The sequence below is a fragment of the Lepidothrix coronata genome, unplaced genomic scaffold (genome assembly GCF_001604755.1).
Source record: "Lepidothrix coronata isolate B3197 unplaced genomic scaffold, Lepidothrix_coronata-1.0 Scaffold44, whole genome shotgun sequence".
Classification (NCBI taxonomy): Eukaryota; Metazoa; Chordata; class Aves; order Passeriformes; family Pipridae; genus Lepidothrix; species Lepidothrix coronata.
This window is the reverse complement of record NW_016690224.1, coordinates 5,060,804-5,086,035: the sequence shown is the minus strand read 5'-3', so window position 1 is coordinate 5,086,035 and position 25,232 is coordinate 5,060,804. Positions and strand designations below refer to the sequence as shown.

The following is a 25,232-nucleotide window of genomic DNA, read 5'->3' as shown; positions in this document are numbered from 1 at the left end:
GGGCGGGAGGCGGCGGCACCGGGCGGCCGGGCCAGGCCGCGCCGCGTGCCCGCGCTCGCGCACGGCGGGGGCGGGGCCGCGCCGGGGGGGGGAGGGGCAATGAGGGGGCGGGGCCCGGGCCGCGCGCGGGGGATCACGTGCCCACAACACCCTCACGTGCCGCCGCCGGCCGCGCGCAGGCGCCGTGGGACGGGACAGAGGAGCGGAGGGAGGCGGCGGGGCGGCAGGGGCGCGTTGGTTGTCGGGCCCGCCCGCGCCGCTGCCGCTTCTCGGGGTGAGCCCCTCGGGCGGGCGGGTTCGCTGCGGGCACCGGGACCCGCGGGGGCACCGGGTGGGAGCGACGGAGCTCCCTCCGGCAGAAAGGCAGCGCGGAAAGCGGGTGGGTTTTGAGGATGGGGGCTTCCCCGGGCTTGCGGCGGGAAGCCGCGATGCCCGAGGTGATGCCCGCGGTTACTCCCGAGCCGCCGTCTCCTTTCCCGCAGCGGGCACCGGAGAAGCCTCTCCCCGCGACCCCCGGCCCAGGGTCAGCTCCCCCGGGCTGGCGGGGCTGTCTCGGCTCCGTCCCGGTGGCCGGGGGTGACCCCGCTCCGCTCGGGGTACCGGGCTCCTCCCGCCCGATCCCCGCATCCCGCAGGAGCCCGTGACCCCCCAAGGGGTTTGTGGGGTTCCTCGGAAGGAGGGTGAGGTTGTAAATGCACCGTTCAGGTAAGGTAGTTCATACACGCCGGCGGTTTAATTTATTAAATTCACAGGTATTTCTGGAGATTGCCGTGTTTTTGAATTTGCGCTCTTGGAAACCAAGTAAAATCGGTAGGATGAGATGCTCGAAGTGGGTTTTTAAGGAAGGAAAATAACGTTCCATGTGCTTTGACCAAATAAAAATTACATGCTCTGTGTTATCACCAGCCCTGTATCAAACCTGCACAAGTCCCAGGCAGGGGAACTGCTACATTTACACTGATCTTGTCTCTCCCCTCCCCGGTTTCTGCTGCCGAACCCTCCGTCCTTCCTTGTTTCTGCCAAATGCAGAAGTGGTGTGTTCTGCTCCCACCTCCTGGGAGTTCACTTGCAGCAGTTTGTGCAAGTGGGGCTTTGTGCAGTTTGGATCAGTTGTCCCAGTCCAGCTGTGCATTCCCATTCATTGTTCCTTCCAGCGTGGGAGGGACAAGAGCCAGTTTGAACATACAGTTGGACATGACGTAACTGCATGGAATATAAATAGAAGAACAATGCCTGGGTCTGGTAAAAATAGGCATTTGTTTTAAAAAAAAAAAAGTATGGAGAAATTCTATGCATTAATCTCTACAATCTTCAGAAAATTAATGGGACATTAGGACATTCTCATTGCACCTGCAGGGATGCCAGATGCAATTTGGAGCCCACTGTAGTTTATTTCTGTTAGTGGATTGAATAAATTAATTTCATTCTGTCCATCTCATTTATTCTCTTAAATGGAAAAATCTTAGCGGGGTGTGTGGTCGTGACAGAGGATTAAAAATAAAGAATATCTCATTTCACCTCTGTTCTGTCAGCAGCTGCTGTGTAGTCCTGGGTGGATCCCTTCATCCTTGCTAGCTCAGCTCCTGCATCAATGCAGAGGAAACTGCAACATGTTGCAGCCACCTGAAGTTCTGGGATGCAGCAGCAGGAGGATGCTGCATATGCAACACAGGTTCTCTTGGTCTTGGTGGAGGTGACGCCTGGGATTCTTCTGTCCTAGTTAAACAGTGCTGTCATTAAGATGGTGCTGGACTCTGAGGGCTTCTCCCCCTGTATTTTGTGCTTCGAAAACAAGTGATTTGGGTTGTGTCACTTCAGCATCCAAATCCTCTGATTTTTCACGGCCCTTTGGCCTTGTGGACAGGGACGACCTTAGTGCTCCTGACATAATCAGCACTTTACCCACTTACCAGCATCTGTTTGAGAATCGGATTTATCAGCTGTGAGGTGGAAACACTCCAAGTACTGTGACTGGCCAGCTCATGGACTCCCTGCTGGGGTCAGTCCTGGCAGCTGAGTGTGCTGGAAGGACGGGAGGGTGAGGAATGCTAACATTCCCTCCCATCCAGCTCAGGCTGGACTACCTCGCAAAACTTCCTCCCCTATTTGATCTTTGCCCCTCCTCTAACACCCCACACACAGTCCCTGTGCCCAGCTCAGTGGACACAGAGCTTTGGTGGATGTGGTGCAAGGAGAGGAGGAGCCATGCTCAGAACCTGGAGCTCTGGGTACACAGACAAGTCGGTCCATTTTGGAGGAAATTCTGGAGTTCCCACATACACACAAAAGGTAAAAGATACTCAGGCTCTGGGTAGGACTTGCACAACAGAGAACTTCCCTGCTTTTGTTCTCCCTCAGCACAGCAGGAAAATCTACAGGAACACTTAGATAATGACCAAATAATTTGGAATCCTCCCTGCTGTGGTGGAAACCCAAGTGTCTGGAATGTCTGTGCTACCCTTTTCATTGATTATAACACAGTAAATGTAAGAGGAAAAAAAGAACCTCTCTGTCCTTTTAAATCACTGCAGGGAAAGATAAATCAGGGCTTCAGCCTTGTCTTGGCACTAAAGAGCCTTCCTCAATTTTTTTTTTCCCTGAGAATTGGATGTTAAACTGATATTGGTATCTATGAAACAATATCCCTGCTTTGTGTCCTTATTGAAGTAGCTTCCAGTTTCTCAGTCTTGCAAAATTTCCAGCACATTAATTTGGCACAAATGATTTATAGCTGATGAGCAATTAAAGTACAATTTCTTTCAGCATCTCAGGCTTTGTGACTAGACTACTAAATGACTTTTCAAGCTTGCTTTATCATTACAGGATAGCAGTGGGATGAATTCACAGGAGAAATTTATTCCTCCTTGCAGACCCAGCATCTGCTCTTACTGCAAATTGGAGCACTGCTTGCATTCCCCAGATAATTTCCTCAGCATATCTTTTGTACAGTCTTTCTTTAGACCTACAAGAGAGCTTTACTCTGAATTTCAGTGACAGTTTACTCTGACATTACAAAGTCCTTCCAAAATACCTGTTCTGTCTGGAACCTTTGATGCAGGCTGATGCTCTGCTTAGACCTGTCAAGGTATTTCAAAACTAGGAGCAAACAAAACCTTTTTTTTTTTTTAATTTTTATATTTGGAAGGTTAGCTCCCAGAGGCAAGTGTGGTGGAGAAAAATCAGATGAAAGTACTGGCTACAAAGAGTCCTCACCTCCAAGTTGTTTAAATGTCAGAGGATGACATTTAGCTAACCATGTCTTGATTCTGCTCTAATGGAGGTGGAAAGAACCAGAGTAGCTTCATGTAGACACTTCACCTTTCAGGAAAGGACATGACAGGTAGAGTTGTCAACCCTGCTTGGTTTTGGGAGGAACAAATAGCATGGAAATGAGCAGAAAGGGAAGGCAACAAAAAAATAAAAATCAAGAGATCCAGTTCTGACTGTAGAGCTGGGAGCTATGCTGGGCTATTTGCTTGTAGGAGCCTTGATAAACACAATTAAAACTGTAGTGACCATACGTGTGACAGGATTCTCTTCACTACCACCTAGTGGGAAACTCCTTCATAACCCAACTCCAGAGCTGCTCCTGCTCTCCAGCCTCATCCTGATGGTAAAACAGGGAATAAATGTGGGGGGGAACTGATGGGTGACTGGGAAGGAGGACAGTCCTGCTTCCCCATACAGGTGGAGGAATATGTAGAGAGAGCCTGTAATTTAAACCCATTATCTCACTATGACTCCAAGCTCTGCGTCCAGCCCAGTTCCTAATGGTTGTTACACCTTCCTTAGTTTCAGTGAGACTCCCAAAGTTTAACAAATGTAAAGAGTAAAATATTTGTCCTTCTAAATGCAACTGAAACCTGCAAACAGTGGCAAGCAGAAACCCGGGGAGTTCCTCCAGTGTCTCAGTCAAAAGGTAGCCTTGCACCTTCTTGGCTCTGGAAGCTTTGGTTGCACTATTAAAAGTATGGAAGGAGGCACCAATGAAAAAACCCAGCTTCCTTCTGTGTAAAATCACATTTTTCAATCACAATCGCATACTTACAACAAAAACTACTAAATTGGAACGTAAAAGGGTATATACTTGAAACATTAAAACCGTGTATTTGAGCGAGTCCTTCCCTGCTGGGACACTCGGGGTTTGCACAAATCGCTGAAATCCAACCCCACGAAAACAACATATAAATGACAATTATCTCAGATTTTTCACACTCCTGTTTGCCTGTTGGGACTGAGCTCCCAAAGCACAAATAATCACCGGTTTTGGTACTTGTGTAGCTTTCTTCCCCCCAATAACAGAACCGAGGGTGAACATTATCATAATAGCTCTCACATTTCAAGGAGGGGATTATGTTAATGTCATTCAGGCCAGTAAAGCATTTAGCAGTCTCAGCAGGAAGAACATTAAAATGGTAAAGAATTATTAATAGAACCGTTTCTCTGTGTTTCTTTTGCCAATGGCAATTTTACCACCCTATTCAGGGAACTACACAGGCTCCCTCTGGAAGCACTTCTATCATAAATACATTTAGGTTTTTTCCCTTCTCTGTATTCTCCTTGAAGCCACATTACACTGGCTTTATCCCAGCAAATAACTGTATTTTTCATCATGTACACTTAATAGTAGATATTATTCAGTAAATTAAAACTGAGGTAAAAATGGTGTTGATACAAGAAGCCAGGCACTGGGAGCCTGTTCTGCCTTCCATGCTGTTCACAGCACTCTCCTGTCCCTTACTGGGGCTTTGCCCAAGTGCAATAAGCAGAATACAGACCAGTAAGAGTAAAATATAAGAGTAATGTTCCTATTGTGTATCCATTATACTTTCATGCAGTTGTTTTCAGTGTTAGTAAGTAATCTATTTAATTAGTAATTCAATATTACATGTAAAGCAGAAGGGATTAATTTGGAACACTTAATCAAGGCAGACTATTATTTACCAATAAAATAGAATTTCATTAGAGGAGCTCATGACATCCTTGCCTAGAAGGATATTGGAGAATGCTGGGAAGCTAGTTTTGTAAAATAGCTGTCGCTGTATTTTCACACTGTCTGCTACTTCAGGAGAAGAAAATAATTTTTTAAAAATGCATTGGAGTTATATTCAAGTGTAGTAGGAGAAAACAAAGTGTTGAACATGTTTAAATAATCTTTATTAAACTTGCCATTAAAATAAAATAGAAATCAGACTTCTTGTGATTACTGATATATTTTTCCAATCTGCATCCAAACTGATTTGTTAATGTAACATTGTTTGTGAGCTTGCTATTAAACTGACCAGATTAGTGCTGTAAAGCTGCTTATGTCTTGTCAAGAAACACTGAATTTGAGGGGTCTCAACCACCAGATTAATTACACCTAAGGAAAAACATTCTGCAGGGGAAAAAATACAGAACCAAATACTGCAAACATGAGGAAAACAAGCAGGTCTCACTCGGTGTCTCTGAATTTTAAAAGTCTCCACTTGCACATTACCAAGATCACTTTAATCAGAGTGACCTGAGGATCAAGCCATGGCCTGGAAAATTGCTACAATTCAGGAAATCAACATATCCTAAGCACTGGTAACAGATGAAGATGGGTTAGCAAACCCGAGACCCCTTATTTCAAATATTCATTCTCAAGGCACAACCCTTGAGCGCAATTCAGTTACAGGAGAACATTGGATTATGGCCAGACTCTGCAGCTGAGCTCTTGCTCTACTACTAGAACTAGAATCTAACTGGTAAAAGCTCTGCAGCTTCCACCCTTGGCCTCTACTGTTCTCATCACCTCACAACTGCACATCACAGCACTGGGAAATAGGATGTTGCAATCCTCAGTGCCAGGGTGTAAAATAGGGATACTGGCTATTTTGCAGCAGGAATCCCCTCCATTCCTTAAATCTGTAACATTTAAGAAACACTGAAAAGCTCACTGGTTTTCCTGCACTGAAGAATCTGAAATACTTAAAGGAGTGCTGAACCATTCAGTGGCACAGCCTGGCAGGTCCCAGTCAATGGCAAGATCAAAGTGGGTAAGTTTGCTGGTTCTTTTGCTAATTCCCCAGGGTCCTGCAGTTTAAAATGGACAATTCTAACAGACCAAGGGAAAAAGCCCTTCAGGATAAGGTGACAGAGAATATTTACCTCCTCCTTAGTATTTAAAACGTTTCCATATTCAGTTCTCCACGTGGCATCCAGTTGTAGCGTTCAGTGAGGTCCCAGCATAAAAACAGATGTTCACTTCTGGGTTTATAGACTTCAAAGTTCACTGGTTTCAAAAAAAAGCCTCTGCAGCTGAAGGTCTCCAAGGCAAGCAGAAGCAGCAGCATCAGGACTTCTGTGTGTATAAGGAATCCTTGAAACCACACAATATAGACAGATAATTTGTTGCTGTGCTTTCTTCTCTTTACAACTTCCACTGACAAATATTGCTGTTCTTTGTTTAAACTTAATGGTCTGTGTCCCCATTTCCCCTCCAGCATTCAACAGGTTTATATACTTACAGAATATAGATTGGGCAATCTTTTAAACAGAACACTGCTAATATTTTCCCATCTTAGTTTAGGTAAAAGAAATCACCATGCCAAAGAGAGGCAGAAATAAGTAACACAGTGTGACAGTGTCTCCTCTGTCACATATTGCAAGAGCTCCACAATCTGTTGTCTCTGTTTGCAAAGTCCTTGAATTATAAGGACAGATCATGCAGAAACTATAATGTCACGGTAGGACACGGTAATTAGAATTGACAATTACAGTTATCAGCCAGTAATTGTTGGCATGTCTAGCAGGGACAGGGGGGAGGAATAAAGGAAAACGTGATAACAAATGAAATGCATGGAAATGTGTCAAAACATTGATAGGACAGTGCCAAGCTCACCATTCATTTCTTCTCTATTGAGAACGTGACCAAAAATAAAACATTTAGAAGCTAAACATGTCTTTTTACATTAATGCTCATGTGAAAATTTCTTACATTACATGTTTTTACGTGGACTCCGAACTGTTACTTCTTTTTAGCCACGCAAAGAAAGTCTTCTGTGTCCATCTGAGCTTTGTTAAGGCCCTGCAGGGAGGCCACGTGGTGCTCTGGGTGCAGACCATGCCTGAAATAAAAGCCAACAGTTACACCAGTCCCACCCCAGCGGGCTGTGCCTGGAGGGAGGAGGGTCCTGTCCTGCTCCTGCTGACTCAGGAGCCTGGAAAGCACGGGTGACGGTGCCCACAAAGGGAAAACAGGGGACAAGGTCCTCTGTGGCATTGTCTTGGGCCATTACCCAGTTTGGGGACAGCTGTACCAGGCTCCTGTAAGCTTAGGTTTGATGGGAGTGTGTAGACACAGGCAGCTGCCCCCGGGAAGCCTCCATTGAGACAACACCTTTAAATCCTCCAAGGAATCACTCGCATGAGACACTCGTGCATCGAGGCCACGTGTGCACACCAAGTTATTCCCCAATTTAGCCACTCAAAGTAGATAGATTCATTCATATCATTTCAGACCAGAAAAGACAATGTAGTCATAAGAAGAGAGCTGCAGAACTGGAGAACTGCATTAAGTGACTCCAGCTGAGCCAGGGATCGTGTTTTAGGAAGTCACCCAATAGGTGGGAGCAGAACCTCAGAGCAGGACTGGTATCAAGAGGGGATGGAGGAAGATGATAAATGGGAACCACAAGCCTGCCCAGAGCACTCATCGGAAGCAGAGGGCAGTTGATGATAGGACAGGGATTTTGAGAATGAACCAACACCCAGGGCTATTCCTTATCACATCCTTCAATCATGGGCTCAGAGGGGCAAGGCCTGCAATCCCCCAAATTATGTGGGAACACTCTTCTTGCTCATCAATTAAGCAATAAACATAGCAAGTTAAAATGAAGGTACTAGTGTTTGCATATCAAGATACCCAGCAAGCCAAAACCAGAGTGAAAAAGTCACTTAAGACTCGATGCTCTGCCACAGAATTCAGCTGGAGCTCCAGAACGTCCTGCGAGTCTTGGGAACGTTCACATAGACCCCATGGTCACACTTCTCTGCTGGGGGTGGCACAAAGGCCAGGGAAGCTGCCAGTGTGGCTTTCTCTCAGCCCAAAGGGCTGAACTTCACCACTGCCAGAGCTCCGAGAGGGCTCTGCGATATTCCAACAGCAGCACCTTCTCCTGAACCACGCGCAGCCCAACGCGGCTCTTCCTTCTGGGCACTCCACCTTCTTCCTTCTCCAAAACTATTGGGGCCAGAAGAAAGCCATGCCTCTCCATCTTCCTGGTTTTCTTTCCATAGCTCACTTTTCCATGCTGCAGACCTCCTATCCTTCATTTTCCTCGCCTGCTTCCCTCCCTTTCCCCCTCCCCCTGCTTTCTCTCCCTCTGCACTTTGTGAACTGCTGCGGCGGGTGCTGAAGTCCAAAGTTCAGTAACTTGCTAAGCACACAGATAAATATGAACCTTGGAGAATTTACATTGCTCCAATGTAAACAGATAGCCAAGGGTCCCTTTATCAGCACTGGCTCAGGACAGTCGTGGGGGGTCTGAAGTGGCTCAATTTTGTATTTTGTTTTTTTTGGGGGGGCGCAAAGGCGGGAGGCTGCGCTGTGCCCACTCTCCTGACAGTCGGGCGTGTTACCTCAGGAACATGGTGTAGGGAAGCTGGAAGCAGGATAACCCAAAATCCAAGAGGCACCAGGCTGAAGACCATGGTGTCGAAGCTGAGTCATCTCCAAGTGGAGCTGCTGGGAGCACTGCTGGAGTCGGGGCTGACCAAGGAGACCCTGATCAAGGCTCTGAGCGAGGTGGAACCCTACGGGCTCCAGAGTGAAAGTCAGCGCGCCATCAATGCCCTGCAGACAGAGAAAGGGGAGCCCTGTCCCGACATCCCCAACCTCCCCAACGGCATCGGGGAGTCCAGGTTATCGGAAGATGAAACCTCCGATGACGGGGAGGAATTTACCCCTCCAATAATGAAGGAGCTGGAAAACTTGAGCCCTGAGGAGGCTGCTCACCAGAAGGCTGTGGTGGAAAGACTATTACAGTAAGGACAGATTTACTGCTCCTCTTTGCTGTTTTCTTGCGTTCTCCCTCTAAATCTCTTCCCCTTTCCCCTTTTGCTCAGTTCCCTAGTATTCAAAGTTGATCTACCTGCACAGAGACAGCCTTCATCCATGGCAGGACTAGCAGCCCCCTAACACCCCCAGATTCTTTATAAATGCTCGAATTTTCCTTTCATCTCACTTAAATGCATGAAGGAAGCCATGGAGATTGATACAACATGCTTAAAGCATCAGGCTCCAGTATAGTCCAAGGCCTGTAAAACCTGCATCTCTCTGACTGAATGTCAGGGTTTAGAATTTAATTTTTTTAATAGGATTCACAATTTCAGTCATCAGGAAAAAAAAACAAATTCGGTCACTCTGAGCTGGTGCCACATTTGCCTGAGGATGTACAGCAAGGTGAATTTGTAATGTTTCCCTGCTGTATTTCAGGAGATTAATACTGTTGATTTCACTGGGGTTTGATGTAGAATACTGGGCAAAGACAAAGCAAGAGAACTCGTTCTGAGTGCAAAGTTCCCTGACTTCAGTGGGGATTTTTCTTGTAAAAAGAGCACACACCAAATACATGCAAAGGTTAAAATCTGGACAGAACACTCTGCTTCTACCATCCACTGCCTGTCACAGACACAAAGGACATACACAGCAACAACTACAGCTTTCACTGCCACACAAATCTGCCTTTGCAAAAAGCATTTTTGAGATCAAATGACAGAAAAAGTTCTCTGAACCAATAAGCCTCACAATAGACTCAAACATTCTCCAGGTTTCCCATTTGGGATTCTCACTGAGATTACAATTCCTATGGGTGACCCAAGAGGGTTGTCCAAGCAAGGATCAGGTCCATCCTACCATCTATCACAGCAGATTCTTGCCAGTTTTGGGGGTATTTTGAAATGACAAGGTGATAATAAACAAAGAGATGCAGCAACATCCTACACTTAAAATCTTCACTGAAAATCCATCTAGAGAATTTCTCAGGCTTTCTGATCACTCTCTTTCACGTGCAGAGGAAATCAACAGAAAATGTAACAGCATAAGAAAACATCAAATCCCACCAGGAAAGGCCAGAGCTAGAAAAACAACATGACAAGAGGCAGCATTTGCTGTAAATACCTTAAAAAACCCTTCCTGGCAGACTGGGAGTTGATGACTCCGCAGTACCCAAGAGGGGAAAATTCACTGGGTCAGCTCTTACCTGGGTGGGGAAAGCATTCCCAATAATTCAGTCTTCTTTCTGGCCCAGTATGTCTCTCATTTCTTTCCCACTTCCAGCTCTGTCCCATCTTTTAGTCTCCTCTGTTCCCTTTATCTCTTTCAAACCCTTCTTACCTATTTCCCTTCTCTCCTCACTTTTGTCTCTGCTGCTGTTCCTCCCATTTTGTTGTCTCCTTGGCTGATTCTCTCTCTGCCTCCCACTCTTTTCTTCCCTTCATCCTTGTCTCCTTCTCATCTTCCCGAGTCTGCGTACAGGTCTTGGGGTAGTTTGAGCCCAGTGGCACCGGGCGGGCCCTGGCTAGTTACTAATTATCCAATGGCTTTATTATTTCTCTTTTGTCTTATAAATTTATAGATGAAAAGACCCTGATAAGCTTTTTGATCATTAACTTCTGATGGTTTATCAAGTATCTCTCCACAAAGGAAGCCATGGAAGCTGCAGAAGCCCCCCAGGCTTTGTCCCTTTTCCTGTAGGGAATGGGTGAAGCAGGACTGAAGTGCCATCTGCTGTGATCCGAGAACAGACACAGGGATGGAGGGAATCCCTTCCTGCCACCCTCACTTCAGCACCAGTTCTGGCTTCTAATCCTCCCTGCCTTTCTAGGATCTTGCTGCCAGTGTGTCCTGTGCTTACTTTCAGCCTCACCACAAGTCTTACCTCTCTTGCAACCCTGTGATATTAATTATTAATTCTTTCTGATGAACAGTCTCACAGCTGCCTCCAGACAGTCCATTGAGCAGCATTCCCATTTCAAAAATGGGAACACAGGTACAGACAAATTCTAGGACCTACCTAAACCCCTGAGACAGCATGCAGAGGACTGAGCAAGGACAGGGATCTCCTAAGCCTCACACTGGGTCTTAATTCCAAAAGCTTTACCCTGAAACATCTGAGTTGTCTGTCATCAGTCCCCCCATCACAGGATAGAGCAATTCCCTTCTGCTGTTAAGGGCAGTATGAAGGCACCAGAAGCCTCAGTGTCAGCAAAAAATTATGGAGTATACTTATGGAGGAATATAATAGGTCTAAATTAATCAAGGTGAAGTAAAAACAGCAGTAAGTCTGCATTGACATGTTTCAAATTTCTCATCAAAGTGACATCGTGTCTGAGAACTCATTCAAGCAGCTGAACCAGTATCAGGGGGTGAGAATATCTAAGAAATTGTTACTTACAAATAAACTTTTTTTGGTTTTAAGATGCCTAAAAGTAATGTCCTTAAAATAGTGTTAAAGAACCTTAAGGCAGGGCAGAACAGTCTATAATAGAAATTAGTCCCATCAATAGATAAAAGAGAAGAAGGCAAGAATCTCCATGCCCAGGGAATCCCAATAAAAGGTCAATGCTTGCAAAGCTATTTCAGCATCTACACAAGGATTTCAAATACAAAAAACTGATGGAGGCACTTCTGCTTTTAGGCAGAAGCCTCTTTGGGCATTATTAATTCCTGGCCTAGTACTGTAGGCCAGATTTTAAGAGAGACTGACTTGTGGCAGCTATTGCTGATACAAGAAATTATTTGTGGTAACTTCAGCCATTGCTTATAAGGTAGAATCAGGAAAGTGGCCATTGTTAGGCTTTCCAGAAATTGGAAAGGGAAAAAATGACAGTGCCAAGAGACTAAGTATGTCCTCGCAGGACCACTGACGTTGAAAGCACAGTTTGGAAAGCTCTAGTCAAAGCTGAGTAAAACAGGATGTAGAGAAGATACACCCTGGTACACTGGGTGCACCTATGGGTATTGATTAGATCTTGCTCCCACAGACAAAACATGCTAAAGGCAGTTCAGATATTAACAGGTGAATTAACATATTTTCATTTTGTCCCTTCATATGTTTCACTGATCTTCTGCAAATTTACAGTTTGAATAAAAACATTCTTCTCATATCAATCCACACAGAAAACTAATTGCATCTGTGATAAGAAATAAATGACTCAGTAGGGAGTTTGAGCTGTGTGGAGAAACTCCCAGGTATTCCCAGAGCAGAAAGCAAGAGAGAGGCTACCTTGGGGGAAGGGACAGATCATACAACTGCAGGTAAAGCAAATGGAGACAGGAACAGCAACAATCCACCTGTAGGGCAAGGGGTGAAATTCCATTAGGAAAGAAAGAAATTGAGATAAGCTATAGATTGCCCCTGGAGGCAGGGGTAAAAGTGTGTTTTTCCAGGAGGAAAAAAGAAAACAAAGACATATAATGATAAAGGTTCAGTCTTCCTCCCACCTTAGAATGGCTCTAGCTGGGGAATCTGGAGATGAAGCTGCCACACCCCTTTCATTTCCACATATAAACCAAGATGAGGCAAACCAGGCCAAGTTCAACAGAAAGGAACTGCTGGGATGGATGGTCTTACCTTCCCTCTGTGCCCAGCCCGGCTCCAGGCTGTGCAGGGCTTGCAGCTCCTGAGGAAAGGGCCAGAGGATGGTCCTAAGCACTTCACAGCTCTGAACCTCTGTTTGAGCAGGGTCTGGTCCAAGGCAGCAATTCAGAACCCACCTGAGAATCTGAGAACAGGAAAGAAGGAGAGACAGAGAGAATGAGGAAAAGGAGGGGAAAGAAAGGAACAAAGGAGAAAGAAAAAGTCAGGAAGAGCGAAGGAGGGAGAAGGTCCCCTGAATGTTACATCTCCAGCTCTCTGGAATGGGTTTTCTTTAATGCTAACAACTTGATATTTACTTTCCATTTAAATTTGAGATGTTGCTATAAATTATCAACCAGCCTCTTGTTCCCTTTGAGTTTATAACTAACTACCTGGGTTACTTATTGTTCAGGTAACAAAAGGGAGGTGAAAACGCCCTTAAAAAGTGACCTCAGAAGTAAGAAAATGGGAAGCTGACATGGAGAGAGGACCCAGGCCCCTGTGGTGGGGATGAATCATGGAGAGGGGCTGTGCTCAGATGGCAACAAGCAACTGAGAGCAGGAGAGCAAGACCTCAGGAGAAGTCAAAAGTAACTGCGTGAGAAGAATTTGGAGACAGAGATTAGACCCTGGAGAACAAGAGATGAATGGGGAGACTGCATCTGGGGAGAAAGGGAAGCTAAAAGGCAGAAAACAGGCTTGGACATAGGGAAGGAGAGCTTAAGTAAGGCAGACCCATTTCTGCAGTTCTGACTCACAGAAGCAATTGAGAGTTTAGTGTAACTACAAGCAGGAGAACCAGGTTTAGAGTGAAATCCTTCCCTCTGACAGTCCATGACAATCTTATGGCCAGTGAAAGAGCAAAGGTTTCAACTTATGATGTCTTAGCCAATGGTGGAGGCTCTGCAGGTGGAATTGTGTATTTGGGCAATGGTTCACAAGGGGGTTCAGCTGACCAGACTGTCATCACTTGTACTCTGGTGTAGCCTTGGCCTGAAGGATTGCTGCCCTGACATCACAGACTGTGATGATACAGAGTAGCCAGGATTTCATACAACTGTCCCAGGAAATCACACTGTTCTAAGATTCCCTGCACTGCTTTGCCTCACAAAGCTCCCTGCTTTGTCCAAAAGTAGACAAAAACCACAGGGCTTTAACCACTGAGAGAAGAGACTCACAGATGCTTCCTGCTTTATTCCTACCACAGAGAAGTGAGGATCTCAAAGGGGAGACAAAAGTGTCTCATGATTGGGGTGCAGAAAGGAACCAACATGTAACAGAGGCTTCCATCAGTGGCAACACAGTCTTTCCTCTTCCCAGCCAAGCCAGAACTCAAATCTAAGAGACCAGGTTCCCAGTCAGAGTCTTTTCTCCTCTATATAGGGACTTATACAAGGAGTGCAGGGTGCAGGTGCTGGCTAGATTATCACAGAGGGAAGAGATTGATTTAGGCAGCAGAAGTGAAAAAGAAAACACACTGAGGAAAGAAAAGCTTTCATAACTTCAGCCAAATGTGAGGCTTTTGAAAGACAAAGATGGTTAAGGGAAGAAGCTGAAAAACAGAAGCCTCTATGGCAAGTGTTCCATAGTAAAAGAGAAACAAATGTTCTATTTTAAGCAGGTTCTTCAGAAAGCTGTACCTGGCACTGTTTTTGTCATACTTTAACTGCTGTGGAGCTGCTCCTTGGACTATCAGCCATTGGGAGGCTGCAGGAGAAGAGAGATAAGGCTGTTTGTACTGAGAGAACAGGTGTGGACTTTGTCCTCCTTATCACTTTGCAGCCTCCGGCAACCTCCTGAGTCAACAGAGCAATGAGCAGCACAGTTGGTGCCTGTTGCTCAGACATGTGTTCTTGTGACAGTTTCTGCACGATCCTAGGTACCTTTTTTCTCCCCACTGCTCCTTTGATGCTGGTGTTGAATGTGACACCACTGTCTTTCCACAGCAAGCAAACCAGTTCCTCCAGACCTTTCACACAGAAGGCACAGAAAGATGCTCTTGTTGAAGTGAGCCAGGGGCTTTTCTGCAGGGAGGCTCCTGCACTGTTTGGACTCACACTGCCTGCTTTCACATCTTTATTGCTACTGTGACTTTCAGCTCTGGTGAAATTAATACACACAACGAAGTCACAGTCATGTTTTCTCTGTTTTCCTTAGGAACCTCCACGGATGTTCTAATTAATTAATTGGAGGTCATAAAACCCAGAGATTCACATTAATTGTAAAATCCCAAATCAGGTTAGCTTCTCAAGTTTTGTGTGCAGGTCTGAAGCAGGTCTATTCCCTCAGCTGTTACTCCAAAGGAGGGTGGCAATAGGAGGAATTGGTGGTTTGCCTGTTGTTCTTTATTGCATTTAGAAGCTCCAAGTGGCTCTAGGTGTGAATCACTGTGTTTGAATAACACATAGCAGATGTGTAAGAATATAATCCTGGATGACTTGTCACATACATATGCATACAGAGCTGTCACATCACAGGATAATGACAGCCTGCTTCCATTTCCTGAATTATTGCAAGGCAACCCAACCTGGACCAGAACTAGGGCATGAACTGGGTTCAGCCTAATATCACAATCAATCTGTCTTAGAAGATTTAGTACATCCACCCCAAGCATCTATGCCTTAAAGAGAGGGGGATAGAGAAGAAAAGTTCTGTAGGGAAAGGGAAGAGAAAGGTTGCCTCTGCAAAGAGATCTGTAGTCACAGAACATCTATCTGAATACTGAAATGTAACATCACTTCCCTCCTCATACCATTCCTCATTAGCAGAAGAAGTGCTTTAAATCCACAGTACTTGCCAGCAGAAAGGTCCATTCCTTGCTCACATCACTGGTCAGCACTTTCTGTCATCACAGATGACAATTGCCTAGAGAGAACAGCCCAAAACCGTGCATGAAAATGAGCCCAGACAGCAAAGATCGTGGCCATGTACTGGGAAAATCCCTTGGTAACTGAAGAGCCTCCTCCTAAGGGGAGATCAAAGTACCTACAAAGAGCAGTTCAAAGGAAGCCAGTGCTACATCTTCTGCACTTTATTTCCAGTGCCCTGCAGTTCTTACCCTGAATGCAGAGTTCAAACTGAATGAGGCACCCCACTGAGGAACTGAGCTTTCCCTCCTGCAGCCAGTGAACACTCTGGCCTCACCAAACGTGCTGGTGATGACAGGCAAGGTGCCCCTCAGGAGGTACCAGTGCACTTCCTTGGAATCCAGGTCTGCTGAGAGCAGGTGTTTGATCTCTCTCCCCTGAGAAGTGTTTTCTGCTCCTTGCAGAGAGGATCCCTGGCGAGTAGCAAAGATGGTGAAATCCTACCTCCAGCAGCACAACATCCCTCAGCGTGAGGTGGTGGACACGACTGGTCTGAACCAGTCCCACCTCTCACAGCACCTCAACAAGGGCACTCCCATGAAGACCCAAAAACGGGCAGCCCTGTACACCTGGTACGTCCGGAAGCAGCGGGAGGTGGCCCAGCGTAAGTATGGCACCAACTGTTCTCTTCTCTCCACCTCATAAAGGCCTCTGCTCTCCCTGGATCACCCTAACTCCCTGTTCTTTTCAAAGAAAAATGGAAGCAAAAGCCACTTTTAGCAGGTAGCTTAGAGAAGTCTAGGTCAGTATTCAGTGGCGAGGTGAACGAAACAGGACATGGGAAATCGCTCCCCTCATACAGCAGTGACCCACCTCCCCCCCTGGCTGGCTAAGGAGCAGTCACCTAATGCTCCCTGCTTGCAGTTAGAGTTCTACATCCATCCTCAGACTAAAGCAGGGTAGTGGGCAGATGACAGAGACAGAATTCCTGCCCGAGAGGAAACAGCCTCAAGTTGCACCAGGGGAGGTTCAGATGGGATATTGGGAAAAAATTCTTCACCAAAAGGATTATTAAGCACTGGCACAGCCTGCCCAGGGAAGTGGTAGGGTCACCATCCCTGGAGAGATTTAGAAGACATGCAGATGTGGCACTTGGGGCCTTGGCTTAGCGGTGGATTTGGCAGTGCTGGGTTAATGATTGGACTCGATGATCCTAAAGGTCTTTTCCAACCTAAATCATTCTATGATTCTATGACTTCTCTAAACTCAGCTGAATTTGCTTTCACTACTCCAAGGTGGGAGCAGAGATGCAATGCACGTGAGAGAACCATCAAGTAAAGATGGTCCTGCTAGAAACATCAGTTTTAGCAGATTATGGCATTTTATTTCCACTTTATTTAGATTCAACCCTCTGTCTTGTACAAGATATTCTCCAAGGGTAAGCTGCATTGGGCCTGCTAGGCACCCAAATAGACAGAACTATTGGAAATGCTTCCAAAAAGCCAACACCCTTGCTCTTTTGTGCCTGCAGAATTCACACACGCTGGCCAGGGTATCCTGACAGAGGAGCCCATGGGAGATGACCTGCCCACCAAGAAGGGAAGAAGAAACCGCTTCAAGTGGGGTCCTGCCTCCCAACAGATCCTGTTCCAAGCCTATGAAAGGCAGAAAAACCCCAGCAAAGAGGAGAGGGAGGCCCTGGTGGAAGAGTGCAACAGGTAAGGGTGGCTGTGTGGCTTTGAAGAAGGGGGCACAGCAGGGCCCCTCTGTGTCCTGGTGAGAGGCAGGGCAAGGGCACAGCAGTGGGTGTCACCACTGACACCAGCCACCTCGGAGTGAAATGCCACAACTGAGCATTCCCTGCGCACAGAGGACAAGGAACACCTCCTGTCTTGCTGCATCAGGATCACACAGCACAGTGTGCCAGACCCCAGCCCCTCTGGGGCTGTGCACTTACTCTGTGTCTCCAGCTAAGCCCAGCTCAGCAAGGCTGTCCTTGTGCTTTCCCCCAACAGGGCAGAGTGTATCCAGAGGGGTGTTTCCCCATCTCAGGCCCAGGGACTGGGCTCGAACCTGGTGACAGAGGTCAGAGTTTACAACTGGTTTGCCAACCGCAGGAAGGAGGAGGCTTTCCGGCACAAGTTGGCCATGGACACCTTCAGTGGACCCCAACCCACCTCTGGCCCCCCCCTCACTCCTCACAACTCCTCTTCCCTCCAGCCACCAGCTGCTCTCTCACCCACCAAAGTTCACGGTAAGAAGCAACCAGAGGGAGATCTGAAAGAGGGGGTGAACCTCCCCAAAGTCAGTCACCAAAACTGTCTCCCACATCCACCCCTTTAGGAGGTGAATCTACAGACAGAAAAAGCAGACTTGCTACAAGGGAAGAGCACAGGTGGCAAAGAGCCCATGTCTGTGAGTGAGGAGAGTGGCTAGAATGGCAAGGGTGACAAAGTTCAGTAACAAAGCTCACAGCCAAAGCTGTCACTCACTGTGACATCCTGCTCTCCCTCCCAGATGGCAGGCAGCAATCCCCTTTGGAGGAGTCATCCCTGCCTGCTGTCAGAAATCAGCTCCATATCCTTTCACTTGTGTGCCCCTTTCTCCTTCCAATACCAGCCCCATCAAATTTTTTAGGATCAGGAAAGGTCGTTCTCCATCCAAAAAGAGCAGAGCTTTTTCAGCTTCACAGGCCAGAGCTGGGAGTTGCTCTTGCTCTGGGAAGAGATGATCTCACCACAACTCTCCTCTTTACAACCACATCCAGCAGGGTGGTTTCCAGTGAACCCTGCTTGCTCCCTGCAGCACTCACAGCCAGTCAGTATTTGAAGAAGCAGCTGCACCAAGTTACAGAGGAAAGCCAGGGTAGGGTGTGAGAAGGCCTGTTCTTCTGGTTCCCCTACTACCCATTAAGTCCCTGCCCAAACATCTGGAGGCAAGTGCCTGCAAAGGAAACTCAATTTAGGACCTGCCAAAGTTTCTCAGTTTCTCATTTTTGACAACCAGTTTCCCTCCTGTTGTGATGCAGGAGTGAGGTACAACCAGCAGCCAGCCAGCGAGGCAGAGTCCTCCAGCAGCAACCCCCACGGGAACAGCTCCATGGTGACCACCCAAACCATCCTGCACCAGGTTTCTCCCCCGGGACTGGAGCCCAGTCAGAACCTACTGAGCACAGACACTAAGCTGGTAAGTGATGGATGCTTCAGTTCTGCTGACTGGAGGACATCAGCTCTGCTGACTGGTCACCATGTGGACTATTCAGAAGTAGTTTTTCCCAGGATGTTCTTAAACCCACCTTTTTGTAGAGATACTACAAAGTCACTTTGCACTGACCACATGAGATCAACAGTCCTGAGACACAAGTGCCCTCTTAACTGCAGTGAGGGCAGGAATTAGAGCATGAAAGCAAGAAGCCGTTTCCTTTATGAGCAATCAAAACAGCCTATTCTGAAAACACAGCACTCAAGGTATGACATTTCTTCCCAGAAAACCCTGTTCTCTCCTCCTTTCCACAGTGAGATTCTCACCTCATCTCCAACTCTCATCTGAACTCAACACATCTCAAGATAGTTGATCAGACCAGTGGGATTAACAGAACACAGAACCACACCTACATCTACCTTACCTGTAAAAATTAAGCCCAACAGCCTGTATGCAGACAGCACTGGATATGTAGATTGCAGCAATCCACCTTCTCAAAGCCAATTTCCTTTTGAGGTCTGATTACACCTTTTCCCACATAATCAGCAGTGAAGCACTAGAACTACATGACTGATCATTTCAGATTGCACATGTTCCCTTGCTTACAGAGAAACAGCTGGCAGAAGTTTGCATTAGTGTAAGTTGGCCTGAGGCAAAGTAAAGGTCACTAAAGATGAGTATGATTTAAATCCCATCAGTCACTCACTTTGCTGCCTTCTGGTCTCTTGCTGAAAAAAATAAGTCTTTTATGAGGTCCTGGAAATCTTCTACATCTGTCTTCTAAAACTGATATCAAGGTGGTTTGTCCCACTGTTTAACCTCGTGGTGTTTATTCTTACTAAAGGTTCCTTACAGCTTTTTGTCTGAGGGGAGAGAAAAAAAAGTATAATATAAAGCATTGAACTTTCTCTATCAGCCAAATTATTAGAATGCTTTTTTGCTCTTCCACAGTACTTTGATTACAGGTCTCTAAAGGGCCTTGCAAACTCAAAACCCCGCTGGAGCAAAGACACAGGTTATGTGGTTCATTTTAGAGGCTGAGAAAACAGTCAAGTTATTAAATTTCTCAAAGACAGACTGAATCAGCAAGACACACAAACACAGAACAGTCCTGTTCTATCTAACAGGTACTTCTCCTCTCTAACAGCAGGGAACTGCCAGGTAACACAGCCTGAAAAATACACTGTGTGACAAAAATAGTCTAACGGGACTTATCAGAAAGTCCTTTAAAATCGTAATCACTGGCCACTAACAGACACTTGCAGGGAGAAAGGGAAATTACAGCCATTTCTCGGGGGAAAAGGTGAACAAGAGAAGAGGAACTCCTGCATTCTGTGCTGAACTCTGCAGCTAGAACTACTGTGTACCCAAGCCTCTTAATTTCTCTGAGCATCACCTTCTACCCTCAGCTGTGAAAGATATTCTTTCTCTAAAAAGAATGCACCAGGCCTAACCTCATTCCTGTTTGAAAAATCCTCATGATTTCTTAAATGTGAAAGAACTAAACTCTCAGTTTACTCTCATTATGTCAACAGCTGACTTGTGCTAGTTAATTGAGCACAGGGAAACTGCAGACAAGCAAATGTGAAGCCTTCCTAGTTAGCAAGGGGTCAGAGCAGGCAGGAAGAAAGGGAGGATGTTTCTCACAGCCTTGGGACTCCCCAGCCTGCTGCAGGTGGCATGTTTAGGGTTCTCCTTTCCCACAGGTGTCAGCTCCTGGAGGAACTCTCCCTCCTGTCAGCACCCTGACTGCCCTGCACAGCCTGGAGCAGAGCCCACACGCCCTGAGCCAGCAAACCCAGAACCTGATCATGGCATCCCTGCCGGGCGTCATGGCCATCGGGGCGGGCGAGACCCCGTCCCTGGCACCCGCCTTCACCAACACCGGAGCCTCCACCCTGGTCATCGGTGAGTTGTGCCCTGCCAGGAGTCACACAAAGAGCTGCCTGTCACTCCTACAAGCACCTGCCCCACTTCCAGAGGCAAAGGCACTAAGCTGGCAGTGACACAGGAGAGGAAACTGTCACTAAGGATCTTCAGCAGCACTCGGTACTTGCAGGCTCCAGTGGGATTAAGGGGCAGATGTTCCTCACGTTAGAATTACGTTACACACAAACCTATGTCTTCAGAGTAAAGGGACTTCTGCAATCTATTCCTATGCCAATGTTTTGGTTTGCTGCTCTTCGTCTTCCCAAATATAAATTTAATACTTCCTTAGAACTATGAAAATTGAAGCATGTTCATGGTGCTTGAAAGACAAAACATACTGTTCCACTTCCTGCAAAGAGCAGCATATGCCTTTGGAATCCACAGTAATTACTATTTTTTTATATTTTTCACTTTAACAGCTTTTCTGGACTTGTATGAGATTTCTTTTCATTCCAAGACTAGTCTACTGCCAAAGTACATCTCATTAGATACTGGAAAATAAAATGTATACTCTCCTCTTACACTTTCTTCCTAGGAAGAAAGAGGCCTTATTTTTCTCCATGGTGACAGCTCTGAATTAATTTCCATTTCCACTTATACTTCAGATTATGATATGGATTCAAATTCTGTGCAAACAAAAAACATACAATTGGAGTGCTGGAGAGACTTGTTGATTTACAGGAATAGGGTTTGAACAGTTGTGGGGAAAGGGCAGTAATGTGTGAAACCTTCTACCTGACACAAGTTCCATAATTTGGCAGCCCTAGCAAAAAGAGGTTAAACTCCACTCCATGTGGCTGGACGGCTACAGTCTAGTTCTGGTGCCAAGAGCTTCATAAAAAAAAAAGAGTAAAATTAACTGGGCACTGAAATAATGCTCTGAGTTTACTTCTGAGCAAGGTCTCCCCAGTGGACCTCTGTGTCAGGTCATCACTAAACTGGAAAATGGGCTACACTGGTACACAGGGTGTAGACAGGAACAAGCACTGGAAACCAGAGGTGGGGTTCTGCAGTGCACATTTTGCACATTGCCACTTCCCTTTCACAGGCATGAAATCTATTCTTCATCACAGATAACTAATGAAACTCCTGAAAAGCAGGATCTGCAATCACCCTGCAACCACAGGGCTGCCACAATGACTGTGTGACACCCCCACTGCAGAGCAGCCACACTCCTCCCACAGTCTGTGACACCACTGTCATCAGTCCTTGTTTTCCAGGCCTGGCTTCAACCCAGCCCCAGAGTGTACCTGTGATAAACAGCATGGGGAGCAGCCTCACGACCCTGCAGCCTGTCCAGTTCTCCCAGCAACTGCACCCCTCCTACCAGCAGCCCCTCATGCAGCAAGTCCAGAGCCATATCAACCAGAGCCCCTTCATGGCTACCATGGCCCAGATACAGAACCCTCACGGTAAGAGCACGAACTCGTTTGCTCAAGCAAACAAAAATAAAGCCTCTGTTCTAGGGCATTTGCTGGGAACTGGGCTTGCAGCACTCTGGTTTCCTCTTCTGCTATTGTTGCTCTTATTGTGAAATTATTTTTCTATTGCATTCATCTCCCTGTCCCTCCACTCCCAGCCTTTCAGAGACAGACAGCAGGTCCCCTCGCACGAGGAGAACAGCTCAGCCAAACCAGCCTCATGCAAAGCTCCAGCATCCACATGACCTTGTTTTCTTTCCTGCACAGCTCTCTACGGCCCCAAGTCTGAAGTGGCCCAGTACACACACACAGGCCTCTTACCACAAACCATGGTGATAACAGACACAGCCAACCTCAGCGCCCTGACCAACCTGACACCAACTAAACAGGTAACAGCACATGCCTTTGTTCCCCACCTTAGAACTGCACCGGTCTGCAGGCAGCTCCTTGCTTGTCAAAGAGGTTTTGGGTGTGTGGTGTCTGTGTCATCCCAGCAGGACCATCTTTTTTATCTCCTCACTGGTGCCAGCTGCAGTACTGGAGGCACTAGAGAAAGCTCCTCACTGCATCATCAAGGAGGATTTAATTGTCCTTAGAAACAGCACCTGCTCAACTCTTCCCTCACGCCTGTTAGAAGGGAGGAAGAAGCCAGGCACTGTTAACTCTCTTTTCTCTAGGCATTCACCCCTGACTCAGAGACTCACACCGAGTCTGGGATGCACACACCAGTGTCACAGGCACCAACAATCCACCTACAGAACCAGGACACCACCATCCAGCACCTTCAGCCAGGCCCACGCCTCTCCTCGAGCCCTGCGGGTAAGAGCAGCAGCCACTGTTGTCTCAAACCACATATTGCCCAGTTTCTCTTCCCAACTCTGCAAAATCCAGTTAGGAAATGGTAACTGGGGCTCACAATTCCCTAAGAGGGCTATACCAGTGTCCTGAAGGGGTCAAAAAGCTAGTACAAGTTAAAAATCCAGAGTACTTTCTGTGTAAGGCCAGACTGTGGGAATGGGCTCCTTCAGAAACTAGAGAGGAAAATAACCTTAAAAATACTGGCAAAATCAGTGTCGATGAGTATCCAGTCCTGTGGGCAGTTTTCAGGGCTGAAAAGTCCAAGGATCCCTTGTGAAGAGACTCCAGCTGGATCTTCCCAGTTCTAAGAGAACTAGGAGATTAGCTAGAATCCTCAAAACTGAACTCTCTGCTGCCCTCAGTGTTTTCAGGACCTATGTAACAGCACACAAAACAGACAGACAAAAGGAGTTAAGCCCCTGTGCCAGGGGAGGGCAGCCATGGTGGAAATGTGAGGGTGTACACACAGGGTAAGGGGCCTGCAGTGGGAATCTGTACTGACCTTGTGCCTGTGCCTTTGGCAGTGTCCTCCAGCAGCCTGGTGCTGTACCAGAGCTCTGACCCCACCAACAGCCACAGCCAGCTGCTGCCATCCACCCACAACGTCATCGAGACCTTCATCTCCACACAGATGGCCTCCTCCACCCAGTGATCACCACAGCTGCCCCCAGGGTGACTCAGGTGCAACTCCAACCGTGTTTGCCATCACTGTCACCTCTGTCACCACGGGAAGGAAGGGCTGCTGTGCTGAGCCAGCCCCCACTGCCTCACACAGACTCCTGCTCAGCTGCCTCCAGGAGAGCAAATGTCTCAGGCTCCAGACAGAAGCCATGGGAAGATGATACTGGCACTGCTAAAATCCACTGCCCCCCCCAGAAACAGCAAACCCAAACCCCACAGGCCACCACAGAATGACCAGACATCCTTTTGTGGCTGCCCAAGAGGAAATCCCACCAAGCCAGGGACCTGACTGAAATATGGCAGCAGTGCCAGGGCCTGGATGGGGCTTTCATTGAGCTCAGCTTTCATCAAGCTGGGCCTGTACAAACCTGCCAACACCAGACTACACCATGAAGGAAAGAGCAAAGCTGAGCTGCCAAAGAAGGGACACCATCTTTAAAACACTCTCCTCCTTTGCTGAAGGAGCACCAATAATAACAATAACAGCACCTTGGAGGCAAGAGAGAGAACTTGGTTCCTGCTTTGCAAAGAAAATCACCAAGAAACACATTTGGGAATGGCTTGGCACAAACCTGTCAGCGTGGGATCACTGACTACAAGCTACAAATCCTTAATTAACAACCAAAGTACCAAACATTCTCAGTTACAAATGACCTGCTCTAAAATCATGCTATCCCAGTGGAAATGGCTTGGTTATTTTTGATATAGCTCTGCTTTGTTTTAAATGCAGAAATTAAAGTTTAACAGCAGCAAGGAGATTCCAGTTCTCTGCATTAACCCTGTGGATTCTTATCTCATGTGACTTGCTGAATGATTTGGAGGATGGCATTCCCCACTGGTCCCTGACACTGCACAACACCTGGGAGGTTCCCAAGCTCCACAGAGTAGAGGTTCCTTCAGCTTCCTCTATAAACATGTCAGCTTGGATTCATTTTACAGAACGTGGCTCATTCTTGGCTTCCCTGTAGGCTCGATCCTGTAGCTCTTGATATGCAAATAATCACCCCGGGTCTAAGAGTCTTGCCTGCACTAAGTGTAGGTTTTTAGTCCCAAGGATCCACTCACATAATTCCTCTTCTAATTATTCCTCTCTATTTACTCTCAACACTCACATTACCGATATGTCATTAACTGGGGCTTTCTTCATGTCTGGCTAACAGGTTTTTGTGACTGAAACTGAGCTACTCTTTCTACTGTGAAATGGATAAAAAACCTTGAGACTAGAACATGCTCAAGACTCTTAAAAGGTTAAGACACAAGAGAAAATCAAAAAAGGAAAAGCCCAACAATGAACTTTTCAGTTATATCTGGAAATTACAAAATTGCAGATGTCCATTACAGGTTTCATTGATAGGAGCTTCCTCTAGACACCACCAACAATTTCAGGCACCAGATTCTCCTAGGAGTTTTATCCTAGAATTGTTTCCTAATTTCCCATGTGCATCAGTTGTAAATATATACATAACTTCCAAATAGCACAAAAATAATCTTAAATCAAATCAAAAGGTAATGTTTAGGCCACTATGCATTTGAAAGCCCAGGTCCAAGCTGCAGTGCACTGCAGTTTTAACTGCCCCATAAGACAAGTAACTTGTGCTGGCACATTCAGTTAGATTACAAACCAATTTTCTACTTGGCTTTTCCATTTTTGGATGCCAACTGTGTTTTCTTGACTGAAAACCAGCAAGGATCTTACAGCAGGTTTCCCACGCTCAAAGAGCAACAGTTCA

General features: G+C 46.6%; 2 protein-coding genes across 12 annotated transcripts in view; one reads left to right on the top strand and one right to left on the bottom strand.

Annotated features, from left to right (window-relative positions):
- Positions 1-695: 695 nt before the first annotated feature.
- The window catches only part of CUNH12orf43 (chromosome unknown C12orf43 homolog), a 40,567-nt gene continuing 16,030 nt past the window's right edge, over positions 696-25,232 (bottom strand). Inside the window, exons 8-13 of one of the 11 annotated variants that reach the window (XR_001874624.1) lie at positions 19,320-19,476; positions 12,600-12,750; positions 6,962-7,091; positions 6,133-6,343; positions 1,519-1,782; positions 696-1,203 (exon numbers count right to left, since the gene is read on the bottom strand). The gene's annotated coding sequence lies outside the window, so the exon portion shown is untranslated. Of the gene's footprint in view, positions 1,204-1,518; positions 1,783-6,132; positions 6,344-6,961; positions 7,092-10,226; positions 11,205-12,599; positions 12,751-19,319; positions 19,477-25,232 lie in introns of those variants that run through there. The other 10 variants (XR_001874627.1, XR_001874628.1, XR_001874629.1 and 7 more) reach the window with 10 other exon arrangements.
- Positions 8,545-25,206, top strand: HNF1A (HNF1 homeobox A). The gene is made up of 10 exons (XM_017814000.1): positions 8,545-9,009; positions 15,877-16,076; positions 16,944-17,130; positions 17,428-17,666; positions 18,441-18,598; positions 20,320-20,521; positions 21,763-21,954; positions 22,231-22,352; positions 22,641-22,782; positions 23,346-25,206. Exons 1-10 carry the CDS (start codon positions 8,675-8,677, stop codon positions 23,471-23,473), a joined length of 1,905 nt encoding a protein of 634 aa, XP_017669489.1. The 5' UTR covers positions 8,545-8,674; the 3' UTR covers positions 23,474-25,206.

Bases quoted from the DNA above. Each gene is read 5' to 3' on its own strand.
- HNF1A (XM_017814000.1), top strand. From the start codon at position 8,675: ATGGTGTCGAAGCTGAGTCATCTCCAAGTGGAGCTGCTGGGAGCACTG. The intron at 17,667-18,440 runs GTAAGAAGCAAC...GTTGTGATGCAG, and splicing joins CTCACCCACCAAAGTTCACG to GAGTGAGGTACAACCAGCAG. The intron at 18,599-20,319 runs GTAAGTGATGGA...CCTTTCCCACAG, and splicing joins TGAGCACAGACACTAAGCTG to GTGTCAGCTCCTGGAGGAAC.